Raw genomic sequence first — 18,936 nt, 5'->3', positions numbered from 1 at the left:
CCAAGAACAGGTACGTGACACAGCTAAATTCATAAAGCACTTGAAACGTAAAATGATATTTCAATACAATGGCCGATAGAAGACTAGTCTCATTTCCAAACAGAAGGTATATTTTTCCCTTTCATTAATAGGAAACATTAAATGAGTGCTGTCCCTGTAATCTAGAAGACAACCATCTTCATAAAGAAAGCATACAAAGAACATTAAATATTTTCAGACGTAACTTGTCATACTTTTCACTTGTTTGGAACAGAAACAAAATTATAGTTATTGTTGATCAGCAGTAAATCACTAACGCGTTCCGGATTTAATTGGCTGCGGCGATTTGTTAGTAACATGCCGGCTTTACTAAAGCATCTTTCACTAGGTGCGCTTGTTGCTGGGATACATAAAATACTTCTTGCAGCTGCAGTCAGGCCTCGCAGATCTGTTTCATGTCTGCTCCACCACTTTAAGATGTCATCATCATCATCTCCCGGGTGCATTAAAATGTTGAGATCTACTTCATCTGCTGCGGATGATCTGTTGTTCCTCCATTCCTTGAAACGATCTCTCTTTCTGGGTGGTGATGACACAGTACTTGAAGGATCTATGATAATAAACAAAACTGATGTGGAAATCATCGAACGTTCCCGTGAAAACGAGGTGTTTTATGTTAATGAAATATTATACGAATTATAACATTCCCGTTTCTCTATAATACACTATCCACTAACTATGCAAAAACGATTATGTTAATGATTGCATGTTGTGCCTGCGTAAGTAGCACACATTTGTCGCTCATTGCTAAGAATTTCCTGCTTTTCATTTATTTCAAGCATATTAAGATCACGGAAAGACGGCCAAAGAAACGTAGCAATTTTCTGTCGGGAAGTGATCACAATCTTCTCACAAATGAAAGTCAAGGCTCGGTTTTTAATCCTTTGAACCTACGGTTAAAAAATACATATCTGTTAGTAACATCGATTACGCTAGTTAATTATAAATCTATCACGTATCATAATGAAACAGTGCTTTTAACTGCAGTAATTACTCACCTGATTGTCAGTGTCATTGACACTGCAAATTTGTTGCAGTTTGTGAAACCAAAGAAGAACTACCTGGATTGTGGGTTCTTTTTCTCCTTCTAATTCATCTGTGGCCTCTTTAAATGGTCCCAGAAAATGCGTAATTTTTCCTCCAAGCTCATTATCATATCCTTGAATCTGTAAGCAGAGTCCTTTTCCGTCAGCAAAGCAGCATCTACGTTACACTGGGTGTGTAAGAATTCCAGCATAGTGTACAAGCTGTTCCAGCATGTGCAGACCTCTTGTTTCAACGATGATTTCAAAGACGAGCAGAGGCTGATTTTCTTAATGTACCTTACAATGCATTTTGCAGCATTTATTGTTGATGCGATGTTCGAGGCATGATTTAACAAGAAGTTATCTTCATAGAAAGTATGGCTAAGTGCTGTGTTTACACAACGAACAGCACAAGGAATCCTTTAGTGATTTTCCTAAGCCTTTATTACATGGCAACCTGGTCGGAGGCAAAAACAAAACTGTGCAACATATCTGGTGAAATGTCTCAATCAGCCATCCTCTCTTCAATTTCTTTCATAATATTACTCCCGTCTTCTTAACGTTCGGGAATTTTGTTGTAAATAAAACATTGTTCACAAGAGACCAATCTGTATTAATGTAAAGTGTTGTAAGCATCAAATAGTGCACCTGATTATGCGAATCAGGCTACATATCAACTATCGCAGCACATGTTTTATTAATAACTTCCGGAATAACAGAAGGTATATGCTGATTCATATTGAATCAGCTTGTTCTTTGACGTGTCTGCTTATAGTAGAAGGATGCGGTATGACATCTGCCACGTTAACTTCTCCATAATGCGCACCTAGATGTATTCATTCTTGGCCAAGTTCTCTGGAACCTTCACCGGAAACAGCATTAAAACGTCTCATATCGTTAGCACACTTTGCAACACACTTTGCTGTAATACTATTTTTTATTACTGCCGGTATCCCTGAAGGATCTGTATCTTTGTGAGGTTTCGTGCAACTGTGTCTCTTTAAATGAGTGATTCCCGACTGGAAACACAGTAATGTGGAACAGTTTATGCACGATACGTACCCAGTAGACACAGTATTTTCGTCTACAACCAACAGTAATGTACTCCATACTTGGCTTACTGCACTGGCTTCCTCGCGCTGCATGATTACAGAGAGAGACACACCACAAATGAGAAGCCCGTACTGGCTGCAGTCTCACACATGTAATGATACGCTTAATGTGTTTGAAGTTACGTGCTGCGTATTCGGTCACGGCTCCTATGCTCGGTCACAAGACCTAGTGCGGGCAGCCTATCCAATTAGGGTTTGCTCGCCCCATCTCGTATTATGTGCTTGCTTACTCGGTCATGCAGGACTCTACTCCTGAAGTGTCGTAGGGATTTGAAGACATGCAGCGATACGTCGACCGAAGTGATACGTCGACCGAGAGCGTCCCAGACGTGTTTGATGGGGTTTGGGTCTGGAGAACAGGCTGGCCACTCCATTTGCCTGATATCGTCTGTTTCAAGGTACTTCTCCACGATGGCAGCTCGGTGGTGTCATGTGTTATCATCCATCATGAGGAAGATGGGACCCACTGCACCCTTGAAAAGGCGGACATAGTGGTGCAAAATGATGTCCCGATAAACCTGACATGTTACAGTTCCTCTGGCAAAGACATGCACGTGCACCAATCATAATCCCACCCCACACCATCAAACCACGACCTCCATACAGGTCCCTTGCAAGGACATTAAGGGGTTGGTATCTGGTTCCTGGTTCATGCCATATGAAAACCCGGCGAGAGTCACTGTTCAGACTATACCTGGACTCGTCTGTGAACATAACCTGGGACCACTGTTCCAATGACCATGTACTGTGTTCTTCACACCAGACTTTACGGGCTCTTCTGTGACCAGAGGTCAGTGGAATGCGCCTTTCAGGTCTTCGGGTGAATAAACCATGTCTGTTCTGTTGTCTGTAGACTGTCTCTGGAGACAACTGTTCCAGCGGCTGCAGTAAGGTCCCGATCGAGGCTGCCTGCAGTACTCTGTGGCCGTCTGCAGGCACTGATGGTGAGATATCTGTCTTCTTGTGGTGTTGTACACTGTGGACGTCCTGTACTGTAGCACCTGGACACATTTGCTGTCTGCTGGAATTGTTGCCATAATCTTGAGATCACACTTTGTGGCACACGGAGGGCCCATGCTACAACTTGCTGTGTTTGACCAGCCTCCAGTCGCCCTAGTATTCTACCCCTCATAACGTCATCAATATGTGTTTTTTGAGCCATTTTCAACACACAGTCACCATTAACATGTCTGAAAACATCTGCACACTTACTCGCTGCACTATACTCTGACGTGCACCAACACGCCTCTGCGTATGTGGACTGCTGTCAGCGCCACCGTGGGATGACTGCAGGTCAAATGCACTGCATGGTCATACCCCGAGGTGATTTAAACCCGCAAACCACCCACCAGAGTGTTGTTTCACCATGTATCGCCATTATCCTTAATTTATGAGCGTGAGTGTAGGAGGGTAGGTTTCGAGTAATAGGTTGGTCCACAAGAGCAGAGATTCTCTCAGTGGGGGCACAATAACCAGTCACAGGAACTGTGGAGAGTCAGTGGAGGAAATGGTTGGTATCTTTTCTATAGGAGGATAGGTTCCGGGTAATAGGTTGAAGGTTTTGGTCTGTGAGAGCAGAGATTCTCTCAATGTGGCCACAGCAACTGGCCACAATGGGGTGCACTGGGTGATTGGGTTTATGGACTTTAGGAAGCACATAGAAGGTAGGTGTGCGGGATGTGGTAGGGGTGAGCGGTCCTGCAAAACTATGTCAACCAAGCCCAAACCTCCTTGTAATACCTCCTCTCCATCTGCAAAATTCTCTTGCTATGCAATCCTAAATTGCTGGAACCCTTAACACACATTGAAACTCTTGCCCTCCTGGGACTAGATCAACATGTGCAACGCCACCTTGAAAAGGGCTCCACCTTGCTCACTTCCTACTCCCACATTGGAGTACCATGTCCACCACCTCTACAACAACCTCCCAACCTCACCCACATCCTCTCATAGCTGACAAACTCTGTCTTGCAGACCTACTACATTTACCTCACCCTCCAAAACTAACTCTCGCCACCAAACAGAATCCAGAACCGAAACAGACCCATAAGACAGTGATGAACCTTTCCTCCAGTAACCTTAGCCCCACAGAAATGTCAATCCTTTGCAAAGGCCTCACCTTTTGCCCCACTCCCAAATTCAATCATGCAGGTCTTCACTCTTTCTCCCAGTCCCTACAGTGAACACACATTCTCGCCACCAACCCTACCAATCAGACTCAATCAAAGACTAATATTGAACCCTGCCCAACTCAGTTCACTCCCCCATCCAACCATGATCCACCCCCACTGCCCGCAAATCATCCTCTGTTGACTTTCCAGAATTTCTTAACCTCGAACCTTGCCTCACCATCAATCCCCAAATCGCTCAACATGCAAACTACCCTTATATCTGCAGAAAGAACTGCAGTCCACCACATAAAAATTGATCCCAACATTATAACCTCACTTTTGGACAAAGGCTCCACCTCTGTTGTTTCGAACTGCAAGGATTACCTGGCAGAAGGACTCCGGCAGCTGTCAGATACGTCCACTTACAAACCTTGCCACAATGGCCCCATTCCAGAAACCCAGCAGGATCGCCAGCCACTCCTCAAATCCAAAGGCCCATCTCAGAACCTCTCCACAGAGTCCATCTCTCTGCTCACCCCTACTGCTTCCCACACACCTTCCTTCTTCATGCTTCCTAAAGTCCACAAACTCAACCACCCAGGACACCTCACAGTGGCTTGTTATTCTGCTCCCACTGAGAGAATCTCTGCTCTTGTAGACCAACACCCTCAACCTATTACCCGGAACCTGTGCTCCCAAATAAAAGATACCAACCATTTCCTCCACCGACTCTCCACTGTTCCTGTGGCTGGCCGGTTACTGTGCCCCGACTGAGAGAATCTCTGCTCTTGTAGACTGACAGCGTCAACCTATTACCTGGAACCTACCCTCCTGTATAAAAGATACCAACCATTTCCTCCACCGACTCCCCACCATTCCTGTCCGTTTACCACACAGTGCCGTGCTCATTACTATTGACGTCACCTCCCCTTAAACTAACATCCCTAATGCCCATGGCCTTACCACTATTGAACACTACCTTTCCCAATGCCTGATGGATTCCAAACCAACAACCTCCTTCCTAGTTGCCATTACCAACTGTTTGCTCACTAACAATTACTTCTCCATGGAAGGCATTACCTACTAACACCGAGCGAGGTGGCGCAGTGGTTAGACACTGGACTCGCATTCGGGAGGACGACGGTTCAATCCCGCGTCCGGCCATCCTGATTTAGGTTTTCCGTGATTTCCCTAAATCGCTCCAGGCAAATGCCGGGATGGTTCCTTTCAAAGGGCACGGCCGACTTCCTTCCCCGTCCTTCCCTAATCCGATGAGACCGATGACCTCGCTGTCTGGTCTCCTTCCCCGAAACAACCAACCAACCTACTAACAGTTCCAGGGTACGGCTATGGGCACCTGCGTGGCACCATCCTATGCCAACGTATTCATGGGCTATCTACAGAATACTTCCTAACACCCAGAATCCTAAACCCCTCACCTGGTCCAGATTTATTGATGGCATCTTTGCGACCTGGGTCGAGGGTGAGGACACCCTACCCACATTCCTCCAGAACCTGAATAGCTTCTCCCCCATTTGCTTCACCTCATCCTTCTCAACCTACAACCCAACAAGCCACCTTCCTAGATGTTGACCTCCACCTCAGAGATGGCTACATCAGTACCTCCGTCCATATCAAACTTACTAACCACCAGCAATACCTTCACTTCGACAGCTGCCACCCGTTCCATACCGAGAAGTCCCTTCCATATAGCCTAGCCACCCGTGGTCGCCGCATCTGCAGTGATGAGCAGCCCCTCTCTAAATATACCGAGGGTCTCACTGAAGCCTTCACAGACCATAATTATCCTCCCAACCTTGTACAAAAACAAATCTCCCTTGCCTTGTCTTTCCAGTTTCCCACCACCTCCCAAAGTCTCACAGTCCAGCCACAGAGGAGCATTCCCCTCATAACTCAGTACCATCCAGGTCTGGAGCAATTGAATTCCATCCTCGACCAGCGTTTCGACTACCTCTTGTCATGCCCTGAAATGAGAAATGTCCTGCCCACTATCCTTCCCACTCCTCCCACAGTGGTGTTCCACCATCCACCGAATCTACACAATACACTTGTCCATCCCTACACAACTGCTGCTCCCAACCCTTTACCTCATGGCTCATACTCTTGTAATAGAACTAGATCCAAGACTTGTTCCACACATCCTCCCACCACCACCTACTCCAGTCTTGTCACAAACATCACCTATCCCATCAAAGGCAGAGCTACCTGTGAAATGAGTCATGTGATCTACAAGGTCAGTTGCAACCACTGTACTGCATTCTATGTGGCATAACAACCAACAAGCTGTCTGTCTGCATGAATGGCCACTGACAAACTGTTGCCAAGAAAAAAGTGGACGACCCTGTTGTTGAGCAAGCATCCCAACATGACATCCTGTATTTGAGTGATTGCTGCACAACCTGTGCCATATGGATCCTTCCCACCAACAGCATCTTTTCTGAACTGCACAGGTGGGAACTTTCCCTGCAATACATCCTATGTTCACGTAACCCTCCTGGCCTCAACCTTCGGTAGTCATTGTCCTCACCCATCCAGCCCCTTCCCCGTTCCCATTTCACCACTACCCAGCCCTCATTCCACCATTGCACCTAGTCTTTTTACTTATCTCCCTTCCCACTACCCCCGCCCCACCCTTCCCCTGCTGCCCTCCTTCTAACATCCCGACTGCACACCTTCACATAATTGCCCTACCCTCTCTCCACCTCGTGCTCCCCAGCAGCACTTCACTGTCCCCCCACTATCCCTCCCCCTCCCGGTCCCAGCCTCCTCGATATGCCCAATCAGTTGCCACTCTCATCATGCACTGGTGCAGCTGCTTGCACTGTGGCTTGAGCTGCCAGAGACTGCAGTTGTGTGTGTGTGTGTGTGTGTGTGTGTGTGTGTGTGTGTGTGTGTGTGAGGGGGGGGTGTCTGTTTTTGACGAGGGCCGTTCTGGCCAAAACCTAATTTGTGACTTTCTTCTTATTGTGCCTATCTGCAGCTCAGCATCTCCGCAATATGGTGAGTAGCAACTTTCCTTTTCATAAGATTAAATTATAGAATCAGTTGGCAAGGTGGCCAGTCTTGGGTATTTTTTAAAAATGTGGGTGGATAACACTTATTTGTTTCTTTGCTGACACGTGATGGAGCACTTTGGGAGAGTGGTAGCTTATCATTGTTCATGTGATGTTTATAGCTGATATGAGTGTGGGACTTGAAGGGACTTCTGTTGTGAAATGGGCGGACGCTACGTGATTGGAAGAACTATTGGCAGAATACCATTCATTGTGCATACCTGCCCTAAATCTCTTATTACCTTCTCCCTTTCCCATCTTACTTTCCTTCTCTATCTACTGTTTTTATCCTCTATTTTTTGTATAGTTTTTCTGCTGTAATCATAACACATAATAATGTACAGGAACAATTTACCATTAGGTTCGACTGTGTCGCAGAGCTTCGGACAATGTAACTTTACGTTCTGAAGCAGCAGCTCTTTGTCGAAAGGCAGCAGAACTGGCAGCAGCACTTCGTGACCATTCTGGAGCTGTACAACTATACAAGGAAGCACTTGTTCATGCTCCCAGTGACCGCACTGCCTTAGTTGCAATGGCCAAGCTGTATATGCAGGTATTTAAATCTTAGTGATTATCATTCACATTCTGGCAGAATTTCTTTAGAACAGTTTAGACATAAAAAATATAGATTACAAAGCTGTATCACAGTGATTATTGCTTTGTCATATATTGTATATTGAACCAGGAACCTAGAAACAACGGAGAGGCTTTGTACTGCTGTAGCCCTGAGTGGTTCACAACCCCACAACAGGCCACAGCATTCCACCCACCCCACCCACCACCCCACACGGAACTGTGGACCCCCCCCCCCCCCCCTGCTGGGAACGTCTCAGACCAGATTAGTGTACCCCAAATGTTTGCATGGTAGAGTAATTATGGTGTAGGCATATGTGGAGACAGTGTTTGCGCAGCAATCGCCGACGTAGTGTAGCTGAGGCAGAATAAGGGGAACCATCCCGCATTCACCTAGGCAGATGGAAAACCGCCTAAAGACCATCCACAGGCTGGCCGGCACACCGGACCTCCACACTAATCTGCTGCGTCAGCCGTCACACCTTCCCACTTGGGAAGCAGCATGTTAGATTGCGCAGCTAACCAGGCGGGCTGTGTCATGCATAATCTTTACGAATAGAAGATACTCGTGATTAATACAGGCACCTGTAATGATGTCTTCATCAATTGGATGCTTAGCTATAATTTTCCTTAAATTAAAGTACAGTGTTATTTACATGTACCCCAGGATTTCAGAAGACAACTGCATGAGAACTAAAAGACAAACAGACAATAGACACACGTCAGTGGATAGAGCATCTCTTAATGTTTTTAATTCACATTACAGTTGCTCAACATGGGCACTGTTTATGAGGTGACAAACATCAATATGATTGTCAAACACTTGCCATATATGTCCCAACATGTCATAGCTGATATCAGCAACTGTGTTAATTGTCCTTCTTTGCAGTTCTTCCAAATTAAATGGCAGCAGTGGAGGCTGGAGCACTGGTGGAGCACTGTCCTAGTTTTAAAATGAAGTCTCCACCCTTGTGTTGTAAATGTGGCATAAGCCATTGCTACTGCATGTCCAAGTACACAAATTCAATCAGTATTCTCCCTGATGGCAGGAGGAGAGGAGCAACATCCATTGTATACAAATGAAACGGATTCCTTCAGTAGCTGCTGCAAGTCACTGCAGAAGTCGGAATGTAGTTCATTGTCTTGGGAAATCATTGCCTATAACAATTGTGACTGGTAAGGTTTTACATGCAGACGTTTGCATAGAGTGCACTAGTCAGTTATCTGGAGTTCGTTGTTCCCACGTTGATTTCTTCAGACTTTTGCTGAATGCTTACCAAATGAACTCAGGCTTCTTTTCTGACAGTTCGGGCTGCCCTGTTTTCTTCGCACTTCATAAAAAGCCAGTCTCACAGAGTGGTCCACTCATGGACTGTTTTGTATGCTGAAGCTTTTACCTGATATTTGGTACAAGGTCATCACTGAACCCTCACAAATGACTTACATTTAGTGAATTCAAAGATGCAAAATGTATAGGGCACTCCATTATACACCATGTTCGGACATGAGTAGTACAGTCTGCAATTATGAATTGAAACTTGGAGTGTTGCTCTGTTCACTGATATGTGTCATTTTCCTTTGTGTGTTGTAGTTTTCGCACAGTCATCTTATGAAATCCAGGTGTACTTATCCACAATCGTGCATGTTGTCATCTCCAATGAACATCAGTTTATGCTTTAACAATTTCTGCATATATCCATACATATGTAACTCAATTGCATTAATATATTGCCTTGTAGTTCACTTTTTGGCACTGGATAAATCTTGATTCTCATTTTTTTGTCAGTTGCTCGTCTCTACTCTCATAATCAGTGACAAAGTCATCATACTTACAGTTGTGCCAGAATCTTGTTATTTACTTCCATTGTTTCTTCTGCAACTGCTACAGTATTATGGTTTGCATACCCAGTGGGCAATTTCATATGTTCGTTCAAACTGTATCCAGTATATTTATTATCTTCTTTTTTGCAGTATTCTGTTTTTACTAACCACCAACTCACAAACTGTTTCTACTAATTGTTCTGTTGTGTGTATTACCCTAATCTTATTTGTATTCATAGACATCACCTAAGTTGTCTCGGATTTTAGTAAATTGAATAAATGGTCTGGTTTGTGCAGGAATCAGTCCATTGATGAGGCATTGTTGGTTGTAGTGCCTGCAGTATACTGGCTCATCCTCAGTACCATTGGTAGACCCTCATACAGGCAAGGTTTATGCCAGCAGGATGACAGTGTGTTTGTAAGACTGCTCAGGCGAGAGAGTAGATCAGGCAGATGCCCAGTCAAGTTGCTGTTAACTGTCCGTGTCTGGCAGTGAACTGAGATTGTAATGTTGGTGCCACATTTGCAGGCCAATTGGCTGGTGGTTGGTGGGACTACTGTGGCTGGATAAGGTTCCAGTGGCGTTGAAAAGGTGTTCTTGCCCAAGGACACCATGGTCATTTGTCCCGAAAAGATGTATACATTGTTTATGGTTTTCAGCTAGACACTTTTTGAATTTTCTGCTTCAGGTTGCTGCTTCTGGGCAGAGTCGAAGTATGTGCCGTTGGCAAGGATGTAATGTCCGTGATGCCTGTTGTGTCAACAAAAGTTTTGGCTGTTGATGTTGTTGCAACACCATCACCAGATTTTTAATTGTTCTGCATGTTTCTGTAAGAAGTTAATAGAAGGGTCAGGGCCATTGTTGGTGAAAGTTAATAGAAGGGTCAGGGCCATTGTCGATGATTTACTATCTATTAAAGTTTTGTACATATGTGCAATGAACATTGTGATGAATCATTCCACATTGCCATTGCTTTGGGGTGGATGTTTCTCAAATGATCAAGTACTGTTGTTCACAGATTCTGGTAGGGAAAACTTGGTGGAGTTTTAGGCCACAAAGTCTACAAAAAGCCCACACAAATGGACAGGTACCTTCACAAAAATTCAAATCACAGCCCCAACAAAAAAAGAGGCTTGAGTAAAACATTGGTGGACCGAGCTAAAAGAAACTGTGAACTGAAGTTCTTAGAGAAAGAGCTTGACATTTAAGAACTACTTTCAGAAAAAAGGCTGCTGTGGGGGACTACACGTAACACTTGGCATTTTCCTCAACAGGATTATACTCCTATTCAGGAATGTTCCAGGACAAGATTTTTCATTTCTGAGTTTGCAATACTAAAAAGGAACAAATGTTGTTTTTATGTTACCTGGTATATGTGCCTCCTTGAAATGACTTTGGCTATGTTTACGCAGAAACTCACTGTATGGCAGAGCTGTGCTTAGCAACACACTGTTTGGGTTCTTGATGCTTTAGTTACGGTGTCACAGTGGATGCTGATTGAAAGCAAAGAATGAATATTAAGTTGTGCATTAAGCTTGGGAAAACCCCTAGTGAAACATGGACTGTGATTAAGCAAGCACGTGCAGGTGAGGCAATTTCAAGAAGTCATGTTTTCGAGTGGCACAAAAGGTTTTGTGAAGGCAGAGATTCAGTGCAAGATGATCCCAGAGCTGATTGGCTGTCTACAGCACATACTGAATCAAATCTGAAGCTTGTAAGGCCGTTATTCCAAGATTACCATTATGTAGCTGTGCATGCAATATCAGAAGAACTCAATTTGAATCGTGATGTGTGTCATAAGATTTTAAGCAAAGATTTAGGGAAATGGAAACGTAATGTAAAACTCATCCTTCACACACTAACAGATGAACAGAAAGAGGAAAGACGAAGGATTTCTGCTGAACTACCGTATGCAGCCAAACATGATCCTACATTTCTGTCAAAGATTATTGCGGAGGATGAAAGTTGGTGCTTCGAAGTATGACCTCACAGGAAGTGTGAAAGTGCTGAATGGCAGAGTCCTTTATCACCAGCCTTGAAAAAAGTCATCTACCATTGAGAACAAAGACAATGTCCATCACATTCTTTGATAGTAAATTATTAGTTCAGCATGAGTATGTTCCTCTAGTTCAAACAAGAAACCAAACTGTTTACGTCGAAGTCTTGAACATTTGTGACAAGCAACTCGACATTGCCACCCTAATTTGTGGCAGTGTCAGGACGGGTTCATATTGCATGACAATGCAAGACCCCATACTGTTTTATCTGTTACCAAGTATCTGGCCTGACATTCTGCTATTGCCTTCCCACATCTGCCATATTCGCCCAACCTCCCACCTTGAGATTTTTTCTTGTTTCCGTGAGTGAAAAGGCAACTGAAGGGAAAGCGTCATCAAGATATCACAGACAACCAATGGGCTGTGAACAAATGAGTTGACAAGTATCACAGAAGAAAATTTCCCTGCTAACTTCAAAGACATTGGAGAAACGTTGGCAACTGTGTGCAGATAGCCAAGGGAATACTTCAATAGCAGCTAGGATTATTACTTGGTAAGGCAATTTTCTATTTTTTTTTTTTTTTAAACGCCTCCTGGAACTTTCTGACAAAGGAATATAAAATACCTTGCTCATATAATCAAGTATACAGGGGAACTACTTAAAGAAGTATTAATACCTGTTTCAAGGAACACAAGAGCAATTGTCACCTGGGAAACATGGATTAATCAGCAATAGCAGATCATGCACTGGAACCAGAGAACTACTAAATTCATTGTTCTGATACTATAACTTTATCAGAATCCAGTCATTACTCTCCTAGGATATACAGAGAGCTCATAGAAATTCAAAAACACCAAACCAACTTTAACAGAAAATACTGCAGTGCAGTGACTGAGACACTACATTGTTGATAGACAGCTGCTGTGATTCCTGCACAGGGTGAGACACTGTTTTCTCTTATCTTTGCCTTTCTGTGACATGAAATTTAGCAGTGCAGTTTCTGAGACTCTGTGTTGGCTATCAACAGCTACATTTTGTGAGTTCATTCTTAATTGAATGTGACTGTTGATTATCAACGCAGTGTCTGAGACACTTCACTGCCTTATTTCATGTCACAGAGAGGCAATGACGAGAGAAAACAGTGTCTCACCTTGTGCGGGAGTCATGATAATACAGTGTGAGCACAAGGAAAAGTAGACACCAGGACAAATGGAGATTTGGGTCACTCCTGGAAGCATGCTCAGATAGCGAAAGTCCTTAAGGCAACTGCTCACAAAAGTCAGAAATTTGGGTTCAAGTTTTGGTATGACACAACTTTTCATGTGTCCTGAAATATTCAACAACTCATCTGGAATCATAAATGCAATTTGCGAGTTCATTTTTGTTGTGTGCATAGTTCTGCGTAGTCAGCACGTACATAACTTTCCCACTAGAGCGCAGCCTGCTAAGCACAACAGCGCAGGCGCAGCGCTCGTCTGTCTCCGCACTACGAGATGGCGCTGCCTTAGAGACGGACCAAATTCTGCTTCTGCCGATCCACGTATTAATATGTAACGCAGCCAATGGGATCGCTGCTAACGTAGAACCTTTTCTCCTCGCAGATGACACTCGCGCGGTGATACCTGAACGCGCGAGGTATTATAACGAGTGTACAGACCTCTAATTAGTCAGTCTGCATTTGTCTGCACCAGTCTGTACCAGTCTGCATTAGTCTATACCAGTCTATAGTCAAGTTTCAGTCTGCACCTAAGAAGATTACCATATTCCTGTACATAGACATGAAGATAAATGAATAGACACTTTGTCAAGTATCAGAGATATGTGAGAATAAGATTAACGTACCAAGACCAAAGGAACTTCAGATTGTCAATTGTAAACAGCATCCAGAATCAAGTTACGTAATGTCTATGCTTTTTATTATTTTAATAAATGTGTGTGAACATTAATCAAGTTCTGTTTAAAGTTGGTCACCGTCAGTCTGCTACTCTAAGCGTGCAAGTGGCATTTCTATCGTCTGACCTAACGGCAGAAGATAAACACGCCACGATAAGACTACGAGACATATTGCTGACACTCGCCTACTTCTTTAGAACGACAAGTCAAATGGTCTGATGGTGTGTGTACCGAAGGTCTTACAGTACGCACACCACAATTTTTAACAGAAAAGAAAATGGATTGATATTATACAAGTTGCAAGCCTTTGTGTGACATAAAACCAACAGTGCCAGCTGTTACCCTCGAAGAGCTCCAAAGCATGCATTGATGCAACTCCGTGATCTTCAGCAGAGGTCTAATGATGTCAGAAACCAACCGTTGCATGGATGCAAGTAAACAGTTGCCTGACTGAGCTTGTGTAAGTTTGAAACTGCTGCATGAGTCTTCATTGCCTCTGATGTTGTCTCCAACATTAAGAGACAAACAGTTAGCCAGAGAAATGTGTCTTAGACAATGGCCTAATGCTTATAAAACAAAAATAACCATAACTGCGAATGCTTGATGTAAGCGTCTGCATTGTGTGATAATAGTCCTTGTTTGCCCAGTACATTGGAAGCTGCGAAAGAGTTTCTGCATTTGTGTGTTTCACAATTGGCTGTGAAGAACTAAAAATTACTCCCATCACTGTGATCTTTGTGCTGTTCATTGTGAAATAGTGTTATTTAGTCCAAAAAAGTTTGGTTTATGGTGTATTGTTAGTGAAAAGGTAAAATTTTATGCCATAGAGAGATACATGGAATGTCTGTACAGCACATACGATAGCAAGTACCCCCTTTTCAGTTTTTGAATAGTTAAGGTGAATTGAATTTAGTATTTTAAATGTGTGTCCAATAGGGTGTTTTCAGCATCAGCATTTTTGTGTGGTAGTACTGCACCTATCCGATATGGAAATGTGTCTGCTGCTATCATCAGATGTTTGCCTGTTGTGAATTTCTCACAGCATGGTGTAGAGTATGATTTTGTTTTAAGAACTCTAAACACTTCTGATTTGGTATCCCTATTCACTAGGGTGTCATTGAAAGACTCGTTGGAACTGATTGCAGAGAAATTTGATGATGCTCTGCTGGACCTTCTCAGACATATATTGACCTCATCTTATGTTTTGTATGGGGGCCAATATTACGAACAGACAGAAGCTGTAGCCATGGGCAGCCCTCTGTCTCCAGTGGTTGCCAGTATGTTCATGGAGAGATCTGAAGGGGAGGCATTAGAGATTGCGAGATACAAACCCACATGCTTCTTCAAGTATTTGGATGATACCTTTGTGCTCTGTCTTCATGGATGGATAGGCTCAGTGACTTTCTCTCTAACATCTGAACTCATGCCGCCCAAATATTAAGTTCACCTTGGAACTGGGAAAGGATGGCCAGTTGCTGTTACTAGATGTACTTTTCAAAAGAAGAGCAGATTGCTCATTTGGTGACAGAGTGTATTGCAAACCTACACACAGTGATTTATTCCAGCAAGCCAGCTGCTGTCATACCCAGTGCAGAATGGAGTCCTGAAGTCATTGGTCCATGGAGTGTACACCTCTCAGACCCAGATAGTCTTGCAGTAGAAATATAGCATCTACGATCAGTGTTCTGCAAGAATGGAAACATGATAAAGCACATTCGGAAGACCCTTCAACCAGCCACTCTACCGCACATTCTAGAAGAAGATAAGATGAGGCAAAGATTGTGACATACATGCCTTATGCAGGATCTATTTCTATCAAAATAAGCAGGATTCTCAGGAAGCACAATGTGAAATGTGTGTTCTGTTCACCTACCAAAACAAGAGAGCTACTGGGAAATGTGAAAGATGACTCTGGACTCTGAAAATGTGGAATTTGTAATACACCTTGCCAATGTGGCATGTTGTACATTGAACCAAACAACTAGGATAGTGGACATCAGGTGCAAACAATGTCCGAGGCACAACTGACTAAGACAGGGAAGTAAATCAGCAGTTGCCGAGCGCTGTCTGGAACTCAATTATTTCATGAAACCTGATGAAACAAGGGCTTTGGCACAAACTCCCAGATACTGGGACAATGTTGTAGGAGGGATTATAGAGATGACAAATAACCTGATGAATTGTGACACTGGGTACCAACCCAGTAGAGTCTGGGATCCTGCACTGGAGTTGTTGAAAGTGCAGTAGGAGCAGCAGCAGAACTCCGCAAAAAGGAGAACTGAAAATGTGGACATGGAAAATGAACCCCAAATAAGTCACTGGGCCAAAGATGGTACGTCGTGGGGCACTTCTAGTGGGAGCAGACTGCAAACAGAGTAGCTGGAAACATAGTGAGCCAAAAACAGAACAGTTGTGGAGACAATTGCCTGGGACTGAAGATGAAACACTGCATTTGGCCTGCTGCACTGGACCAAAGAAGGAATGCCTAAGACTGTTTCTATTGGGAGCAGACCACAGAGAGAACACCTGTAACTGTAGCAGACCAAAAATAGAATGCTTGCCTCCAGACAGATGCTCCGGACTGAAGAGGGAACACTTAAGGACGCTGCTGATTGCACCTAATTACTCCATTCTTACAGTGTAATCTCCTAGTCACTAAGTAGTGTATGTAATTTATATACATGTGATGTTTAAATCTGGAGGTAAGCATAAAACATCATCCGAAATTATGCTAAATGCGCTCTCTGAAAACTAGTTTGAGCGATTAATTCATGAGCCCAACTGAATAGTAAATGGTTGTGTAATCCTGAGCTAATAACGAGCATCAAAATGGGTACAGGGAATAGTGTAAGTAGGGTTGTCATAGTGAGACTGAATACCACACCTCCCAAATCCACCAAATATGTATATATATATATAAAAAAAAACAAAGATGATGTGACTTATCGTACGAAAGCGCTGGCAGGTCGATAGAAACACAAACAGACACATACATACACACAAAATTCAAGCTGTTGCAACAAACTGTTGCCTCATCAGGAAAGAGGGAAGGAGAGGGAAAGACGAAAGGAAGTGGGTTTTAAGGGAGAGGGTAAGGAGTCATTCCAATCCCGGGAGCGGAAAGACTTAGGGGGAAAAAAGGACGGGTATACACTCGCACACACACACACATCCATCCACACATATACAGACACAAGCAGACATACATACAAAATTCTAGCTTTTGCAACCAACGGTTGCTTCGTCAGGAAAGAGGGAAGGAGAGGGAAAGTAAATATTCCAGAATTCAGATCAAGAACAGCTGCCAACATGTGTAATTTAGAAGTAGATTTATTCGGAGGAGTGAAGCAATTTAAATCACTTAATAAAAGCAAGTCTTCAAGTCCAGATTGTATACTGACTATGCTTCATAATTAACAACCATATACAACCGCTTGCTCAGTGAAAGATCCATGCCCAGAGACTAGAAAGTTGCACAGGTCACACCAATATTCAAGGAGGGCAATAGGAGTAAACCACAAAATTACTGGCCCACATCATTAAGTCGCTATGCAGCAGGGTTTTGGAGCATATGCTGTGTCTGAACATTATGAATTACCTTGAAGAGAAGAATCTATTGGGATACAGTCAGCACGATTTAGAAAACATCATTTGTTTGAAACTCAACTAGCTCTTTACTCAGAAAAAAGTTTTGAGTGCTATCGACAAGGGATTCCAAATTGATCCCGTATTTATAGATTTCCAGAAGTATTTTGATGCCATACTTTAGAAGCAGCTTGTAATTAAACATGTTTACGGAATATTGTCTCAGTTATGCAACTGGATTCGTGATTTCCTGTCAGAGAAATCACAATTCTTAGTAACTGACAGAAAGTCATCGAGTAAAACAGAAGTGATTTTTGGCATTCCCCGAGGTACTGTTATAGACTCTTTGCTGTTCCTTACCTATATAAATAACTTGGGGTGGGGAGGGGGATGAGGGGAGGGATATGAGCAGCTGCCTTATGTTTTTTGCAGATGATGCTGTTGTTAACTCAACAGCAGATCAAAACCAATTGCAAAACAATTTACAAAAGTCATCTGTATGGTGCAAAAATTGGCAGTTTGACATTAAATAATGAGTAGTGTGAGATCATCCACATAAGTGCTATAATGAATCCATTGAACTTCAGTTACACGTTAGATCAATCAGATCTAAAGGCCGTAAATTCAACTACATACCTAAAAGAACACATGCAAAATGTTGTTTGGGCAGGTGAATCAAAGACTACGTTTTATTGGCAGAACATGTAGAAGGTGAAACAAATCTTCTAAAGAGACGAAGTACTAGTGGCGTACTGCTGCAAGGTGTGAGATCCCCACTAGATAGAATTAACACAGTATGTTGAGCAAGTTCAAAGAAGGGAAGCACATTTTATGTTATCAAAAAATACGGGAGAGGGATCACAGACATGATACAAGATTTGAGGTGGGCATCATTAAAACGAAGGGTTTTCTTGTTGCAGCGGGATGTTCTCATGAAATTTCAATCACCAATTTCTTCTCCGAATGGGAAAGTATTTTGTTGACACTGACCTACAAAGGGAGAAATGATCATCCTAATAAAATAAGGGAAGTCAGAGCTTACACAGAAAGGTATAGAATTTTATGTTTTCCGTGCACCTTCCCAAAGTGGAATAATAGAGAATTACTGTGAATGTGGTACAATGAATCCTCTGCCAGGCACTTAAGTGGGATTTGCAGAGTAGTCATGTAGATGTAGATGAATGCTCTAATAATTTGTGATACCTTGGCATGCCACTTATGATTTGTAATGTTTAAAACATCAGCCACTTATGGTTCTTAATATTTAAAAAAATAACTAGAGGCAGAATGCTTTCTGTGTGTTACAGACCAGTGAGTTAGAGCTGTGCCAACAAGCCTGTTCTCAACTGCTTGAAACAGACCCTGACAATGAGTCAGCCACAGTTATGATGGCAGATTTAGCGTTCCGGCGTGTTGATTTTGACACTGCTGCTATGCACTTTCGTCAACTGCTTGCACAGCAGCCTACATATTGGACAGCCCTTGCCCGTCTTGTAGAGGTGTCACGACGAACAGCAACACTTCCTGAAGCCGAACCTTTCCTTGAAAGAGCAACTGCGGCTTGCCAGCGACCTGGTAAGCTTTTACTAAGCATTTATGAATTGTTGTGATATATATTGCTTAATATTTCTGATTAATGTTAGTGTATATTTATTTCTTCTTTAAGCTATTTTCCATCTCCTAATTACCAATGGTGAAAGAGTA

At 43.1% G+C, this 18,936-nt stretch overlaps 1 protein-coding gene across 2 annotated transcripts in view; it reads left to right on the top strand.

Moving 5' to 3' along the window:
* Positions 1–18,936, top strand: part of LOC124802547 (tetratricopeptide repeat protein 21B-like) — a 275,934-nt gene that overhangs the window by 196,792 nt on the left and 60,206 nt on the right. Inside the window, exons 14-15 of one of the 2 annotated variants that reach the window (XM_047263410.1) lie at positions 7,723–7,914; positions 18,540–18,807. In XM_047263410.1, coding sequence (XP_047119366.1) covers positions 7,723–7,914; positions 18,540–18,807 — 460 coding nt within the window. The remainder of the gene's footprint in view (positions 1–7,722; positions 7,915–18,539; positions 18,808–18,936) is intronic. The other variant, XM_047263411.1, reaches the window with a different exon arrangement.

This window comes from Schistocerca piceifrons, chromosome 6 (assembly GCF_021461385.2).
Source record: "Schistocerca piceifrons isolate TAMUIC-IGC-003096 chromosome 6, iqSchPice1.1, whole genome shotgun sequence".
Lineage (NCBI taxonomy): Eukaryota > Metazoa > Arthropoda > Insecta > Orthoptera > Acrididae > Schistocerca > Schistocerca piceifrons.
This window is presented reverse-complemented; position numbering and strand designations above follow the sequence as displayed.